The 17,515-nt window shown below is 40.2% G+C and overlaps 1 protein-coding gene across 1 annotated transcript in view; it reads right to left on the reverse strand.

Moving 5' to 3' along the window:
* The window catches only part of COL9A1 (collagen type IX alpha 1 chain), a gene marked incomplete at its 3' end in the record, with an annotated part of 92,937 nt that overhangs the window by 39,000 nt on the left and 36,422 nt on the right, over positions 1–17,515 (reverse strand). The window contains exons 13-20 of the mRNA XM_081314266.1: positions 12,730–12,753; positions 10,991–11,044; positions 8,959–9,012; positions 8,448–8,480; positions 8,003–8,059; positions 6,371–6,424; positions 5,290–5,343; positions 3,245–3,298 (exon numbers count right to left, since the gene is read on the reverse strand). Of these exons, the coding sequence (XP_081170392.1) occupies positions 3,245–3,298; positions 5,290–5,343; positions 6,371–6,424; positions 8,003–8,059; positions 8,448–8,480; positions 8,959–9,012; positions 10,991–11,044; positions 12,730–12,753 (384 nt within the window). The remainder of the gene's footprint in view (positions 1–3,244; positions 3,299–5,289; positions 5,344–6,370; positions 6,425–8,002; positions 8,060–8,447; positions 8,481–8,958; positions 9,013–10,990; positions 11,045–12,729; positions 12,754–17,515) is intronic.

A 17,515-nucleotide genomic window follows, 5' to 3' on the forward strand; every position in this document is an offset into this window, starting at 1 on the left:
TATAATATATTCAGGGATCCCACTTTTCCTTATTTCTTTTCAACATCTACATGAAACTCCTTGGAGAAGTCATTCATCAGCATGGCTGCTTGGTATTATCAATATGCCCTGGGCTGAACAAATGTTGCAGTGGAAATGCCCTAATCATGGTCACTGATGCCTTAATCACTTCCCAGTTGAATTTCTGAAATGTGTTCTACAAGAGGCTGCCTTTGAAGAAAATGTAGAAGCTACACCTAGTATAGAATGCAGCAGCCCAAGCAGTGATGGGAATTCCCCAATATAATCAAGTGACTCCTCTTGCCTTCCCTGCTCCATTGGTTGCCACCAACCTTCTAGATATGAATCAAAGTGCAGCCCATCATCTTTAAGGCCTTATGTGGCTTTAAGCCTGTTTATCCAAGAGACTGCCACTTCTGGCATTCATATATATCTCCAACCATATACCTCATATAACCAGCTATTCCATGCCTCATCCTTTCAAGGCTGCCATTCCCCTGGGCTGCAAAAGTTGCTTTTTTATCACTCCCATTCTCTGAAGCTCCCTACTAGCATGTTTTCAGTCTGCTTCATTCCCCCTTTGTAAAAACTTCCCTCTTCCAACTGATAGTAGAGGATAGTGAAAATGTAGGTGGGATTTGTGACAGGCATGGCATATGAGTGTACAGTGTGTGTGTGTGTGTGTGTGTGTGTGTGTGTGTGTTTGGTATTTGGATTCAATTTCTGTTTTGTTTTGAAATTGTTCACTATTACCTACCCATAGCTATTGGGAATGAATGGCATAAAAGAGAGTAAATAAATGAAAATTATTTACAATATGACCAGCCCTGTGAAACTACCCATCCTGATTTTGTTCTCTTGATGAACTGCTAAAACATCACAAGGTATCCTTATCATGGTTCACGACACAAAATTTTGCTATTATTCTGTCACCAATCCTGCTCTACCAAGGTGGATTACATATCTATAAAAAAGAGCCATGAAAATCTGGATAATTCTGGGCCTCTTGAATTTCAGACATCGCCAGTAGAACCCATGGTGAGTTGTCTCTCTTTAAAAAGGTATAATTAGAATGAAGTAAAGTACTAAAATGGTTAAGAAAACTTTTAAAAATATAAGCCAACAATTAAAGGCCTGATTAGGAAAAAAAAATGTCTGAAAACTAAGGAGAAAGTCTCCTTCCTCAATTCAACAGGGAATGTGATCCCACGACAGAGAAAACCTAGATTGTTGTCAGAGAAGCCAATAGTGTCTCTAGGTAAATCTTCCTGGATAAGTTTCAGTTTAAGAATAATCTCACTCTGTCTTTCACATTAATCATTGTCACTTTTGAAACATTGTAATCAGCGCTTTTGTATATCATCAGGACAAGAATTGGGAATCTGTGTAATGTTTTCTACACAGCAGTAATCTAGATTTTGGGGGAGGTGTGTGTGTGTGTGTGTGTGTGTGTGTTTAGTCACTCTAAGGCTGTCCTGGCTGATGAACTCTGCACTAAATGCAATTTCCAAATTACCGGTAGATACAAAAGCAGCCGCATGTAGAGCACATTGCAGGAATCAGGTCAAGACTGTCCTCTAACTGATAAGCCGTAGTTAGTACATTAGCTGAAGTTGATAAAAAGGTGTTCCTTGCTGTTTTTCCAGTCTGAGAAACTATATCAAACTCGCGACGTCATGTGACGTCACGCAACATATCAGGACGATTTTGCCATTGCCAGCAATGGGTGGGCGTAGCATCCGCATGACGCATCTGGCCCGTGGGCCAGCGGTTTGACACCCCTGAGTGAGGCTGAACCAGAAGCACTCCCCAAATGGGCATCTACTCCTTCTGGTAGAACATACCTCATTCACAGCTGAAAGTCCTCTTATTTATGGAAGATTAATATATCTAGTTCCCATATTTATACATTAAACAAAGGGGTATTAAATGGCATAGTTAAAGATCACTGGTTTACCACCAAATTTTGGCAGTACAAATAGGGTTTGTTCTGTAAATGATAAAAGAAGTCTTAAACTAAGTGATGAAGTAGAACATACTCTTTGTCGTAGAACTACCTCAGAATTTTTTAATCAATTACAAGCAAAAGAGAAAGCCAACATAATCAAGAAATTGCATCTTAGACAAAACCTATAAACATTGAATCTAATAGGACTGCATGGCCAATCATAGAGTTTGAATAGCAAATGTGCTGCTTGTGTGTGTTATTCTTATTTGATGAAATATTGATCAATACAACACTGAATCATATGAATAATTTTAATAAAACAAAATACCCATGGCAAAAATATATGAGTTACATACATTTTAATCTCCCATCATCTAAAGCAGGAGTGTCCAACCTCAGCAACTTTAAGACTTGTTGACTTCATCTCCCAGAATTCCCCAACCAGGCATGCTGGGTGGAGAATTCTGGGATTTGAAGTCCATAAGTCTTCAAGTTGCTAAGGTTTGACACCCCTGATCTAAAGGGAGGTTGCTTAGAGCAATGCACAACTGTAGCAGTTAGATATCTAGACCACAAAATATAAAAATGTAGAATTGGAGAACCTTTATGTTTTGGATAAATGGGAATGTATCTTCAGATTTATAGATCATTATGCATTATGCCCTACTGGGAAAATGAGCATATTTTTTTTTAAAAAAAACAACAGTTCTAATATAAATATTAAAAGTTCTTATTACACTTTTAGTAACTAAATATTCCAATGACAGTTTTAGTTTCATTCTTAAACCGCAAACAATAAAAATGTAGATTTGAAGAAACTTTATCCTTCTGATAAATAGAAATATATATTGAGATTTATAGATTATTATACAAGGGTATCTACATATGTGCTAGTAGTAAAACAAGCATAAGGGTTTTTTTTAAAAAAATAGTTCTAACACTAATGTTAAAAGTTTTTTATCCCATTTTAGTAACTAAATATTCTAGTGACTGTTTTAGTTTCATTCATATATAGTAGGACCATAGATACTAAGCACCAGGATAGGCCATTCTTTGGGAACTAATGTTCATGCTTGTCCTCTGAGGATCAGATTGAGGTTTGCACTCCCTGATATCCAATCAAGGCAAGGTGAAGAAGCAGAAATGCAAGATTAACCATGTACACATGAAATAATATTCACTATGTCCTTATGAATGTTGCCACATATCAATTCTTCTGTAAAACCAAGAGATTGCTCAATTAATCAATATTGCCAAGCAATTTGAAATCACAAATCTATAGCTGATGTTACTTACTTTATCACCTTTAGGGCCCATCACCCCAATGAAACCTCTTAACCCTTGAGGTCCCTGAAAGGCAAAAGATTCGTGTAAACTTGAAGCTCATGTACCTGACTTGATCACATATATGCTCATTTTCCTTGGATAAAACAGTTCTTAAGCCTTTTTCTTCTGGGTCCGTTCTTGTGACAAAAATTGTATCTTACTTTAAATATTTTCTACTGATTATTTTTTTCTAAAAAAATTCCATAGGCCTAAGGAAATTAACCCTGACTGATATTTGGAAGGATAGATACTGAAGCTAAAGCACAAATGCTTTAGCCACCTAATGAGAAGAGAAAATGGAAAAAAACACAACAACAACCTGATGTTGGGAAAGATAGAAGGCAAAAGGAGAAGGAGACGACAGAGGATGAGACAGTTAGATACTGTTATTGATGCAATGAACATGAATTTGGGAGAAAGGAGAAAGTGAGGGACAGGGAGGCCTCGTCTGCTATGGTCCATGGAATCGCAAAGAGTTGGACATGACTTAGCGACTGAACAACAACAAAGTCTTAAACATTGTACATGTTTTTCTGTCTCCATCTGTATGAACTCAGTACTTCTGAAATAATGAACTGTGAGTCATCTTTTGTGAAATCAGCTCCCAGAAATAAAATCATCTTCCTTTTTGCTATTATTTGGAAGATTATGAAAGTTGGATATACTTAGATGGAGTAGCAACTAATGACATTTTACTTTAATTTTACATCATATATTATTATTAGATGCACCTTATAATTTATTATTTATCATTTGTGTGAACTGCTTTTGATTGGTGTGGTGTGTGAAAGTGCTTGCAGTTAAGTCTAAAGAAGCAGTCATCAACACACATACTTTGGCACTGCAGGTAGTCCTCAACTTACAACCATCCGTTTAGTCACCATTCAAAGTTACAATGGCACTGTCAAGTGATTTATGGCCGTTTTTCACACTCATGACCATTGCAACGTCCTCACGGTCACATGATCAAAATTCAGATGCTTGGCACCTGGGACGTATTTATGACGATTGCAAGTTCCTGAAGGTCACGCGGTCCCCTTTTGTGACCTTCTGACAAGCAAAGTTAGTGGGGAAGCCAGCTTCATTTAACAACCATATTACCAACCTAACAACTGCAGTGGTTCACGTAACAACTGTGGCAAGAAAGATCATAAAATGGGGTAAAACCAATGGTGGGATTTAGCCATTTCACACCGGTTTGGCAGAACTGGTAGCTACTTTTTGTTGCCCAGGCCCAGAATGGACTTCTGGAAGCGGCATCCACACAGAGAACTGGTTGTTCACATATTTGAATCCCACCACTGGGTAAAACTCACTTAACCTCTGTTCTGCTTAACGATGGAAATTTTGGGCTCAGTTGAGGTCATAAGTTGAGGACTACCTGTATAGGAAGAAGACTAGGGATCAGGCATCCTACTTCTCATATCATCCAGCTGTCAGTTTCCTTATTCCTATTGTGAATGGCCTTCCCATTTACTGTTATCCTTTTGATCTGGTGCAAGACAGGTAATAAATTAAGCAATTGATTTCAACACGGAATGTGCAGAAGAAAAATTCAGGTAATTCTGGTTTCAATTAGTACTGAACCCAGGAGAAAAATGACTCACATTAGTTTGATCATGATAACAGTCATGACAACATAGTTGGATCAGGAACTTATAGTGATAAGAGGTAGCTGCAGTGGTGGGATTCAGCTGGTTCACACCGGTTCGGCAGAACTGATAGCTAAATTTTGCTGACTTCGGAGAACCAGCTAAATGCACACTGCTTCTGGAAGTTCAGGCTAGGCCTCGGAGGCCTGGAGAAGGCCTCCTAGGCCTAGAATGGCCCACTGGAAGTGCATGGATGCCACCTCTGGAAGTCCTTGGAGGCCCAGGCCTGCATCCAATAAGAGAACCGGTTGTTCAGATATTTGAATCCCACCACTGGGTAGATGGCTATTGGCTTCATTTAGTTCCTTAAATCTGAATATGATGAGACCTAACTAAAAACTTAAATAAAAAGAAATACTTTACTGGAGGCCCCAGATCTCCAATGTCACCTATTCGTCCTTGTTCACCTTCTTCTCCCTAAAAAATATACATGGCACAAGTTAGTAAATAACACATTCTAAAAATTAGCATACACAATTTATTCTGTTTCTCTCAATATTATGAATTGTGTTATTTATGTATTTCCCATCTATGTAAGCGTGGAGGCGGCACACATTAAATAGGGCTGACTTATTTGAGAAAGACTGTAACCAGGCAATAAAGGAGATGAAAAGCTGATGGTACACAATATCACACTAAATCATTACTGCTTTCAGCCAGGGTTGACTGAACAAACTATATGCTAAAACATAAACTATAGTTTACAAATCACAAGATTTGTTCGCATGTCATAAAAAGCAAAACAAAGCAAAGCACATTATTTTTAACAATTTCATGAGTCACAGGGCCATCATTAGCTGCTGCAACTGAGTGCTATGAAAATAATGGAGAAATGCTAAGATTAATTCTAAGAAGATTATTAATTTAATTTAATTTAATTTAATAATATTTCTATACCGCCCTTCTCCCGAAGGACTCAGGGCGGTGAACAGGGCAAGAATAAAAGTACAGAAATTACAAAAGTTAAAACAAGATTAAATAAATGCCCATATACTAAAATACATCTTTAAAACCCAATAAAATAACAATAACAACCCCCCCCCCAATCCCCTCATCAGGCCAGGCCAGCTTGTTCAAAAAAGTATGTTTTTAGCTCGCGGCGAAAGGAGCGAAGGTCGGGCGCCGTCCGGAGCTCAACCGGTAGCTGATTCCATAGCTCCGGGGCGCCCACAGAGAAGGATCTCCCCCTGGGGGCCACCAGTCGACATTCTCTGACCGGTGGCACCCTGAGGAGGCCCTCTCTGTGGGAACGCACAGGGCGGAGGGAAGTCGATGCCGGCAGCAGGTGTTCCCTAAGGTACTCCGGACCCCTGCCATGTAGGGCTTTGAACACCATTACTAGTACCTTGAATCTATGTATTTCTTAAATACACACCAAAGTTAAACATTCTTCCTCCATAAACCATAATTGTTCCAGTTGATTTGCATGCAGTAACATTCTTACCTTAAAGCCTTGCTTTCCTGGTTCACCACTCTCACCTTTTGCTCCTTTGTGACCCTAAAATATAAGGCAAATATATTTTCACTGATGCTAAATATGCCACCAGAAACATTGCCTATTAAAAGCAATGATTGGGATATTTTATCTATGTGAAATCAGTTATTTTCCCAATCTGATGCCCTCCAGATATCTTGGACCTCAACTCTTAACCCAAAATCAGATATGTAGTGTAACCTAATATAGTTGGAGGATATCAGGTTGGAGAAGTTGGGATTAAAACATATAAATCAGAGTTCTCCAAAGTGGTCAGTATCAATCCCCAAGAGTTAACAGAACAGAATAATACAGTTGAAAGGGACTTTGGAGGTCTTCTAGTCCAACCCCCTGCTCAGGCAGGAAACTCTATACCATTTCAGACAAATGGCTGTCCAGCCTCTTCTTAAAAGCTTCCAGTGTTGGATCATCCACAACTTCTGGAGACAAGTTGTTCCACTGATTAATTGTTTTAACTGTCAGGAATTTTATCTTTAGTTCTAGGTTGCTTCTCTCTTTGTTCAGTTTCTACCCATTGTTTCTTGTCTTGCCTTCTGGTGCTTTGGAGAATAGCTTGACTCCCTCTTCTTTGTGGCAGCCCCTGAGATATTGGAACACTGCTATCATGTTACCCCTAGTCCTTCTCTTCAATAAACTAGACATACCCAATTCCAGCAACCATTCCTTATATGTTTTGGTCTTCAGTCCCCTAATCATCTTTGTTGCCCTTCTCTGTACTCTTTCAAGAGTCTTAACATCTTTTTTACATCGTGGTGACCAAAACTGGATGCAGTTAATGGGACCATCTATTGTTGTTATTATGCTTGGCACACAATCAGCCAAATGTTTAGAGTGGATATGGCATTTTTTATCCACCTTTTGAGTCCTTCTCAAGAACCCAAGATAGGCAGATGTTGTTTGATGGTGTTAAAGGTATTGTTGCAGAATGTAAGCTGTTCCAAGTAAAAGCTGCCTTTGCAATTGACTGATGGTGATTTTGTCAATGCCAATAGTGTTCAAGTATGGCTCCAGTTGTTTTGGCATTGTATCCAAGGTTCCTATTACTATTGGTACTATCTCTGCTTTCTTTTGCCAAAGTCATTCTATTTCTATTTGCAGGCCTTTGTATTCTGTGATTTTCTCCAGTTCTTTCTCTTCAATTTTGCTGTCTCCAGGTACTGCAACTTCCAACTGTTCAGATTTTTTTTGTCTTTCTTGTTGACATTTGTTAAATCTATGTTATGTGGTAGATGTTTGTTTGAAGCCCTTTTTTCCATTTTCTATTAGTTTGTCTATTTTGTGATCCCACCAGTTGTTGCCTGCAGGTATTCATTGCAGCATGATTGCTACTTTGTTATACTGCATTTGTGGTCAGTCTGTGCGATCTTCTCGCAGCAGTTTACCCATAGTACTATCACCCAAGCTAGCATTTAATAAATTGTTAAATGGTTTTCATATAATAAATGTTACTTTCATGTTCCAGTGAAGTTTAACCTTAACTCCAGATTGTTATGGTACTGCTGTAACATCTCTTGAAACTTATCAACATCCAACCAATATCCAGTCATACCCAGAATGTATTACTCCCATCCCTTCTCCTACCTTCATGCCCATCATTCCAGCAAATCCTGGATGGCCAGGTGTGCAAGTATTTGGACACTAAAAAAATGAAGCAATGAATTTCATTAATAAGGAGAAGTCTGATGAGAGAAAAGCTGTTTACTAATTTAATATAATTTAATTAGTATGGCTGTCCACTCTCGAAGGCGCTGGGCAGTTTACAAAAATCACATAGAGACAATTCCCATGCCTCCACTAAAACAATTAAGACCCACATAAACATGCTTTTTGCACAAAACAACTAGATGCCCAATGGTACAAACAGTATAAAAATAGGACAGCCTCCAGTATAAAAATATGACAGCCCCCATCCATGTAAATTACAACCACATTAACCCCAGACCTGGGAATAGAGCCAGGCCTTAAGGGCTTTCCGGAAGCCCAGGAGGGTATCAATCATCCATAAAAAGGAAGATAAATATCTTACCAGTGGATCTCCACCATGCTGGCTAACTGTTCCCTGAAGTAGATTAGCAAAGTTTATAATTAGGATAGCCATGAATATTGTAAAGCATTGAGTTGAATTTGAATTAATAAGGCTGTTGGTACAGATCCACAAATGCAGTAAAGGAGCTTTTTATAAGGTCCAGAGTTATCTTCCACCACCAGCAGAAGACCTATTTAAATTCCCAGACAGAACCAATAGTGAAAAATGTAGGACCTCATTCCCTATATGATTGCAGTGTGCCTTTGGAATTTTTTCAGTTCAGGATTGCGTTCTCCATTCATACTGGGCTTCTGCCATGTAGAAGAAGCATTTTTCTAGCTTTTGGTCTTCATTTAACATAAATGGGATCATCTATGAACATGGGCAGCCTTCATATATTTTCTACCATTCCTTTACCCTACAGTATCATACAAATTGCTTTAAATGAATTGGGGAAGGAGGACTTACTTTGAAACACTTCTTATGTTCAGTATCACTACTGCAAACTTACCCTCGGCCCTGGGGGTCCCGGCACTCCTGCAGGACCTCTCCTTCCAGGATCACCCTAAACAGTGTCACAAGCACATAAAAATAAGCTGTGTATCCAAGTCCCTTAGAAGAAAGGATAGTGAAAAATCAAATAATCTCTACATTGGTTATATTAGCCAGCAAAAATGTTCTAGGACAGAACAAAATTCTGATGGCACAGAATAAGAAAAGAAGTGTAAATGGCAAGAGCAAAAGAGATTCAAACCATTCGTCCCTTTCATTACTTTTATCTCTCAACTGATATATATGAAGCTGTCTTATTTTTATGTGAAATCCCTTAAATGTAAACCTTTAAATTATTGAAGTGCATAGATAAAGATAGGAAAACCAATAATTCCAAAGAAATGGGTGTTTCAGAATGGGCAGATTAAGTTATGAAATTTTGAAAGACTTCATTCATTGTTGTTGTTGTTGTTGTTAGCTGCGAAGTCATGTCCGACCCATCGCGACCCTATGGACAACGTTCCTCCAGGCCTTCCTGTCCTCTACCATCTTCTGGAGTCCATTTAAGCTCACACCTACTGCTTCAGTGACTCCATCCAGCCACCTCATTCTCTGTCGTCCCCTTCTTCTATTGCCCTCGATCTTTCCCAACATTAGGCTCTTCTCCAGTGAGTCCTTCCTTCTCATTAGGTGGCCAAAGTATTTGAGTTTTAGCTTCAGGATCTGGCCTTCTAAAGAGCAGTCAGGATTGATCTCCTCTAGGACTGACCGGTTTGATCGCCTTGCAGTCCAAGGGACTCGCAGGAGTCTTCTCCAGCACCATAGTTCAAAGGCCTCAATTCTTTGGCGCTCAGCCTTTCTTATGGTCCAACTTTCACTGCCATACATTGCAACTGGGAAGACCATAGCCTTGACTATACGCACTTTTGTTGACAGGGTGATGTCTCTGCTTTTTAGTGTGCTGTCTAGATTTGCCATGGCTTTCCTCCCCAGGAGCAAGCGTCTTTTAATTTCTTGGCTACAGTCCCCATCTGCAGTGATCTTGGAGCCCAGGAAAATAAAATCTGTCACTACTTCCATTTCTTCCCCATCTATTTGCCAGGAATTGAGAGGGCCAGATGCCATGATCTTGGTTTTCTTAATGTTAAGTTTCAACCCAAGTTTTGCACTCTCCTTCTTCACCCGCAACAAGAGGCTCTTTAGTTCTTCTTCACTTTCTGCCATTAGAGTGGTATCATCTGCGTATCTTAGGTTGTTGATATTTCTTCCGGCAATCTTAATTCCAACTTCTGATTCATCTAGCCCTGCCTTCATTCATTACAATCCCCAATAAATAAATATCACACATCATTTGCACGTGCAGTTATTTGGGAGGAAAAGCTGGACTTAATTGGATTTGCTTTTTAATTTGCACCAGTTGGAATGAGCTGTAAAACCTTTATTCTCCGTATAAGCAGTCATAGGAATGACTAGTTGTACAGTAATTGTAAAGTAATATTCCCAGATGAGACTTCACCACACGAGAAAATGTTAACCTATCTAAACTAGTCTGTATTCAGTTGAGTTCCAGTAAATGCTACTTATAGGAATTAAGAAGAGCTTCTTACGCAATTTTAGTAGAATATAACAAATATAATAAGAGCTGACCATTAAACCAATAGTCTACTTATTCCATAGAGGACAATAGGCAATGGACTAAAGGTAAAGTACGAATCTTCTCTTGGACATAGTCGTAATATTGGTGACATCCTATTGCAAAGAACCATATCAACAGCAGATTTCCACAATCTGTTGCCCTCTGTGCTGGTTGGACATTTTGGCTACAACTAAACATCTGAAAATTATCAAGTTTGGGATTGCTAATACATATTTACAGCTGGAACAAACCTTCAAAGATAGACCTCAAGGGCAGGTTCATTTTAGTGCGTTCAGGTGTAATCAATGTGTCAAGTCATTCCTGAGGGATGTCTTTCCAAAAAGCATGGTACAAGCTTTAACAAGCAGGCAAATATTAATCAGTGATTTAATGGAATATGGAACAAAGTACTCACAGGCGGCCCAACTCTTCCCACTTCTCCAGGAAGTCCTCCTATACCAGGAGGACCCTGTATTGGGAAAAAAGATAGAAACTAATTAAACTTCTCATAACAGGGATTGGCAACTTTCTTGTAACCAAGGCCTGTACTATATTATCATTAATAATTTTTTAATCTCTCAAGAGCAGCAAAGGATGGGTGCACGGAGTAACGGTTTAAAGGGTTTAAAGAGACAAAATATCTGACTTATGTCTTATTTTGACTTATGTACCTATTTTGCCCTCCAAATGCCCCAAAATAAGGGAGAGTAATCTTATCCAACATTTGGGAGTATTGCTTTTTTTAAAGAGTGAAATTGGTGTCTTAAGCTTTAGCAAGAGTTAAGGCCATGCATCATGTCTTTAAAAGTACCCTTCCCAAACATGCAAAAAGCTTGGACCATAAAAACAGTGCTGGGGCTATCCAAAGGCTAACCATCCCCTACTTTGAAAACTAGACCAATCCAAGGAATGATTTTTTTCTTAAACAGAAGAATTTAATATGAGTCAAAGCAGCATTTCTAGCTGGCGTGACCATTGATGGGATAAGCTGAGGGTGAAACACACCAGTCTGTGACAGACAATCCAAAGGGAGAAGAAATAACACAAACAAATATGAACCTCATTTAATATTTTTTTTGTGGTTTGGCTATACCACGGGTCGGCAACCCGCGGCTCCGGAGCCGCATGCGGCTCTTTGAGCCGTCTCCTGCGGCTCCCAGCCGCCCGGTGCGCGCGCACCTCTTCGAACGGGCAGTGGTGCGCGCGCACCTCTCCAAATGGAGAATGGCACCGCCCGTTTGGAGAGGTGCGCGCGCACCTTCCCGAATGGGCGGAGGTGCGCGCGCACCTCCCCAAACCTTTGGAGAGGTGCGCGCGTACCTCCGCGTGAACGGGCCGCGGCGTCGTTCTTTGAGGAAGCTGCTGCGGCCCGTCTGCAAAGCTGCCGAAAGTGGCAGCTTTGCAGATGGGCCACGGCAGCTTCCTGAAAGAGCGACGCCGCGGCCCGTTCCGAGAGGTGCGCGCGCACCTCCCCGAATGGGCGGAGCTGCGCGCGCACCTCCCCAAACCTTTGGAGAGGTGCGCGCGTACCTCCGTGCGAACGGGCCGCGGCGTCGCTCTTTGAGGACGCTGCTGCGGCCCGTCTGCAAAGCTGCGGAAAGCGGCAGCTTTGCAGACGGGCCGTCGCCGCGGGCAACCGGGAACCGGTTCCATCTCACTTTTAAAAAAAATGGCAACCGCGTGTGTCCGCGCATGCGCAAAAAAACATTTTGCGCATGCGCAAAATGTTTTTTGCACATGCGTGTGCATGGACACGCGCATGCGCGTGCATGGACACACGCACGCGGCTCCCAGTTTTTTTAATTTGTGATGGAACCGGTTCCCGGTGGCTCTTTTCCTTTTTTAGGTTGCCGACCCCTGGGCTATACAGTTAATTATGTATGGCTGATTACATTCTGTTTGAGGGTTGGTTTGGGTATGCAGGAATGGTTAAAGGCACCAAACTAGAAACTGAAAGACCATGATTTTAGTCCTGCTTTAAGGATGAAGCCAACTGGGTGATTTTTGACCCTGTCACTTTTTCTCAACTCTAACAAGGAAGCAATGGCAAACCACTTCTGAAAATGTTGCCAAGAAAACTGGGGGCTTGTTGAGACAGTCAATGGGTGTGTGCAGACTGTTTCAAAGAACAACAACAACAACAAATGTACTCACAGGTGGTCCAGGAATTCCTTTTCCCTAAAATAGAAAAAAAAAACAGTTTTCTAATTATTATTTTTATATATTTAGTTTTCAACTCAGAGCAATTGTAGAAATATACAGAATGGAAAAACAAACAGCAACATTTTTAACTGGGAACATAAAATATTGTTTTCATCTCTCCAGTTTGTTGAGTTAGCAAAGAATTTCAAGCCATTTCCATTATCTTTGAGACAGATGTTGAATGTGATAATTTAGAGCAGACAAAGCAGTTTTCTTGCTTGATTAATCTATGCTTAAAACTATAATGCAAGTTTCACTGTTCTTGCCACACTATCCTAGAAATGACCATATTTTTCCACAGGCAACAATGAGGAGAAAGCTTATTCTGGATTGTTTCAACATTTATTTTCAAGACACAAAAGTCTGTCTTCTTTACCCAAAGGAAGGAGGCTAGACAAGGACTCCGCTATCCAAAGCTTACAAGAAGCTAGAATGGACCCAAGCATTGAAAGCAATGTTGACTTCACAGTCAATGTGAAAGATCTCCCCTAATCCTTTGTTTGAAATACTGACAACATTTTCCATGCTTCCTTTTTTTTTTACTGAAGTGAAGCTTTCAACCAGAAGAGCTACAGATGGATATATTTTTTTTTCCATTTCATCCCTAATGGCTCTACAGCCTGAACCCCATGAGCATTGCCATCCTCATAGCAGCACCTTACGCAAACAAAGGGGATCAATTCATTTGCAGTCTGCTGCAGTTGCTGCTGCTGTTGTATGTCTTTGTGGTATGGTACTCCTCTCGTAAATATTGACCATAATACCTTTCTGAATGATCTGTGAGGGTGGGGAATGGAAGCAGTGATGGTGAACCTAGGATACATGTGTCAAAGATGACATGCCATGATGTTTTGGGTGACATGCCAACATTCACATTTCAGCAATCAGAGAAGAGGGGATTGACTTATTGTCTAAAGCACCAGCAAGTAGGAGAAGAAGCAACTAAGGTGGAATTTCCTGACAGAAAGACTGATTAATCAATGGAATAGCTTGCCTCTTGAAGTCGTGGGTGCTCCATCACTGGAGATTTTCAAAAGTAGACTAGATAACCATTTAACTGGGGTGGTACAAGGTCTCTTGCCTTGATCAGGGGGCTGGACTAGAAGACCTTCAAGGTCTCTTCCATCCTTATGATTTTATATTCTATTCACCAACACCCAACAACTATTCTCAAAAACACAACCTGTTCTCGTGCAATTTAGAGCTCCTGCAAGATAATAGAACTTTCACAGGGCATCCAGAGGCTCAAAAAAAAAAAACCTGTGCGAGAACAGGATGTGCTTTTGCACAGTTCAGAGGCCATGGAAGAGCATTTTTCAAAGTTGCTTCAAGAACAAAGGGCTTGTGGGACCCAGAACAGTCTCAGGTAGGTCGCAGGACCCTGTTGACAGAAAGACAATACTGCCTGAAGTAACATGGCAAATTCTGGGGAGCGCTGGGCCATGGGACAGCCTCACATGCCTTGGGGAACAGCACAAGGTAGCTTTTTTGAGAGGTGCTAGGGCTGAAGTCAAGGCCCAGGCTCATCCCTACTGACAAGTGCCGTTGTTCAGGGAAGGCCTAGATGGGAAGGGGGCGGGGAGAGAGAATTATTTCTCTTTTGTTTGAGGGGTATGATGTGCCAGCAAAGTCAGATTAGGCTTTTTCTGAATTTTTGACACACCAAGTCCACAAGGTTCACCATCTCCGCTCCGCTCCTTCCTGGTGAGGTGGTTCAGGTCACTTTGTGTGCAGAGAGGAATGGTCGTTTGTTCAGTCTGATGAAAGAGCTCATCAGGGTTGAAACTGAAAAAAAAAATTCTATCCCTCAGTAGCTCCCCTGGGACAGATTGGTCCAAAATTTCATTTTAATAAACAAATTGCAGCATGGGAAAACGGTTTTAATTACTGACAACAATGAATTAGAAGATATTTCTAATGGTGTTCCTGATGGTTATCTCTCCTAAGAGAATGCTAGTGGTGAAATGTCAACGGCACTCTGACCTGGTATGGGATAGTGATGCATATCTCCATCACACTGATCACACCAAATTGACAGATTATTTCCCCCCAGCAATTTCATGATGTTAAACAGCATGAGGAGAAAGAGCCAAGCCATGTAGCACCTCATATTGCATTGGTTACCCATTTGCTTCCAGGTTCAGTTCAAAGTGCTGATTATCACCTACAAAGAATCATTTCTCTCTTTTTTGTATAATTTTATTAAAATTTTTGAAAAGAAGATTAAAAACTAACCAGAGCTAATTAAGAAGCAAAGCAAAGAAAGGAAAGAAAATGACAAAAGTGCAAAAAGAAAAAATAAAAAATATAGAAAGAAGTAGCTTCCAATTTTTTTCCAGCAAATATCTGCAATTTTCAAATTACCTTCTACACTCTGATTCCCAAAAAGAAAAGCTCTCTTTTTTTTCTACTGTCTTCTTTTTCTAATCAGCAAAGCCATAAATAATACATCTTCTGCTTCATTCAGAAAATCCATAAAAAGTTTCTAGTCAGCAGTAAATGTGGATGTTGTCTTCTCTCTAATCAAAGAGGTCAGTTTGGCCATCTCTGAAAGTTCCACCGTCTTCACCAACCATTTCTTCATTGTGGGCAGTGCCAGATTATTTCTCAGGTATTTAGAAAACCACCTCTCCCATATCAAATCTTGAGCATTCCTTGAAAGGGGAATGCTGATCATTTCCACCCTCCATGAAATGAAGAGGGTGAGTCCTGCTGATCTGACTTCTTTGCGGCTGCCTCTATTAATCAGAACACCTTCCTTCCAGAGGCACAGAAATAAATAACATCCTACCCTTTCAAAAGGATTTATACCTTATTCTTCCACTGGGTATTTGGAGACCAGTGTGATAGGGTTACTTTGAGTGAGTTCATGTGAGGAGGCAGATATTTGTATTTTAGGCTTTTCTTGCTCATCATATAATCCACTTTGAACCGTGGGAAGTACGTAGTCTACAAAATATTGTATTAATAAAGAAAGAAATATACAAATGCTGTATTTCTGCCAGATAATATGACATAATGACCCAGCCAACACCAGGATTTCATGATGAGTGCCTGCCTTACTTTCATTTTACCTATGCTTTTTTCACCCATATTGTGCTTTGTAAATTGATTTATACAATGCCATGATATTCTTATTATTATGCCAAAGGTGTTGTTTATAACCTCATGATGAAGTAGGCTGAGCCCATGCAGTAGAAAAATACCAAACACCAAAAACAGTGGTTTTGGTTTTGTTCAACAGAGTTACTGAAACAATCGTTCATAGCGTGCGGTATATTTTAAAGGCCTCCAAGTTATATTTCATCTCCACCAGTTTTTTTTTCCTTTTCCAGAGATTCCAATGTAACACACTTATAAAATTTAGGGTGATTTTCCTCAATTCAGCCTTCTTAAATTGGCAGATATTGCAAATATTTTGAGCAGTTGTTACCACACACAATCTATTGGAAAACCAGCCTCTTTGAGAACTTTTTCATAAGTCTTTCTATAGTATATATACTATAGTATATAGTATAGTACAGGGGTGTCAAACTCAATTTCATTGAGGGCCACATCAGCATTGCAGTTGCCCTCAGGGGGCCGGGTGGGTATGGCCAGGGTGGGCGTGGCCTACTGGGTGGGCGTGGCCAGAGTGCATATGGCCTACAGGGTGGGCATGGCCAGCTCTACATCGTTCGCATCAAGGGTGCCTATGGAGGCCTGGGCAGGAGTGGGACAGATCTGAGGGTCTCTGGGCCAGGGCCAAGGCAGTGGGGGCCGTTCCCTCACTGTTTCCAGGATGGCTTCGCGGGCCACATGAAACCACTTCGCAGGCCGGATCTGGCCCCCGGGCCTTGTGTTTGACATGTCTGGTATAGTATATCATACTATAATTCACTTTCCTTATAGATAATAACAGTATATTACACTGTATTGTAGATAATAATGCTCTACTGTTCTACAGATACCCCTATCTTCATTTCACAGCAACCTTATGGTGTTCAAATTTATCCATTTAATTTAATTAAGCTTTAATTTTTTAAAAAAGAAAGAGCCCACAAACAAAAGTCTATTTACTAGGTGTGTTGGTCTTTCTACCCTCCTTACATATTTCATTTATCTCCATGCAATGTTTATTTTTTATTGTTTCCTTGTAAGGTCCTCTTACTTAAATGGCTATGATAATAAATAGGTCACAGAACGTGAGGAAATGTGGACTTAGCTGTGTCATCTGAGAAGAAAGTTAAAGATGATAAATGCAAATGGTTGCCATGAGAAAGCTAGAGTGAGATCAGAAGTATGGGAGGTAGGTGTATGTCTGCAGGTGGGATGTAAAATGTCAAAATATCCATATGATCAAGCCTGACTTTTTCTACACACATCACATGCCTATTTAAAAGGCAGGGATTCAATTTTATTTGAAGGTAACCCTCCCCCTACACCACTAATTCTAACAAAGCTTTTTTTCTTTGTAGTTCTCCAACATTTGTAGTTTTCTTTGAGCATCTTTCAGAGGCAATTTAAGATGTGTCTATTCAATCCAGAATCCTATTCTAGAATTCTTTTAATGCATTTTAAATATATTTCCAATTAGTGCTTGCTTTACAGTTCCTCTGATTTGTAAAAGTGGTAAAATCCCTTTGTTGGATTGAGTAGGGAGGGAGGAGGATCTTACAAAAGTCCTGTTTGAAATTTCAGCACCTTCAACTGAAGAGACCCTATTATCAAATCTTATTCACAGTTAAGAACGGTTTCC

The sequence above is a fragment of the Vipera berus genome (assembly GCF_964194415.1).
Source record: "Vipera berus genome assembly, chromosome: 1".
NCBI classification, from domain to species: Eukaryota; Metazoa; Chordata; class Lepidosauria; order Squamata; family Viperidae; genus Vipera; species Vipera berus.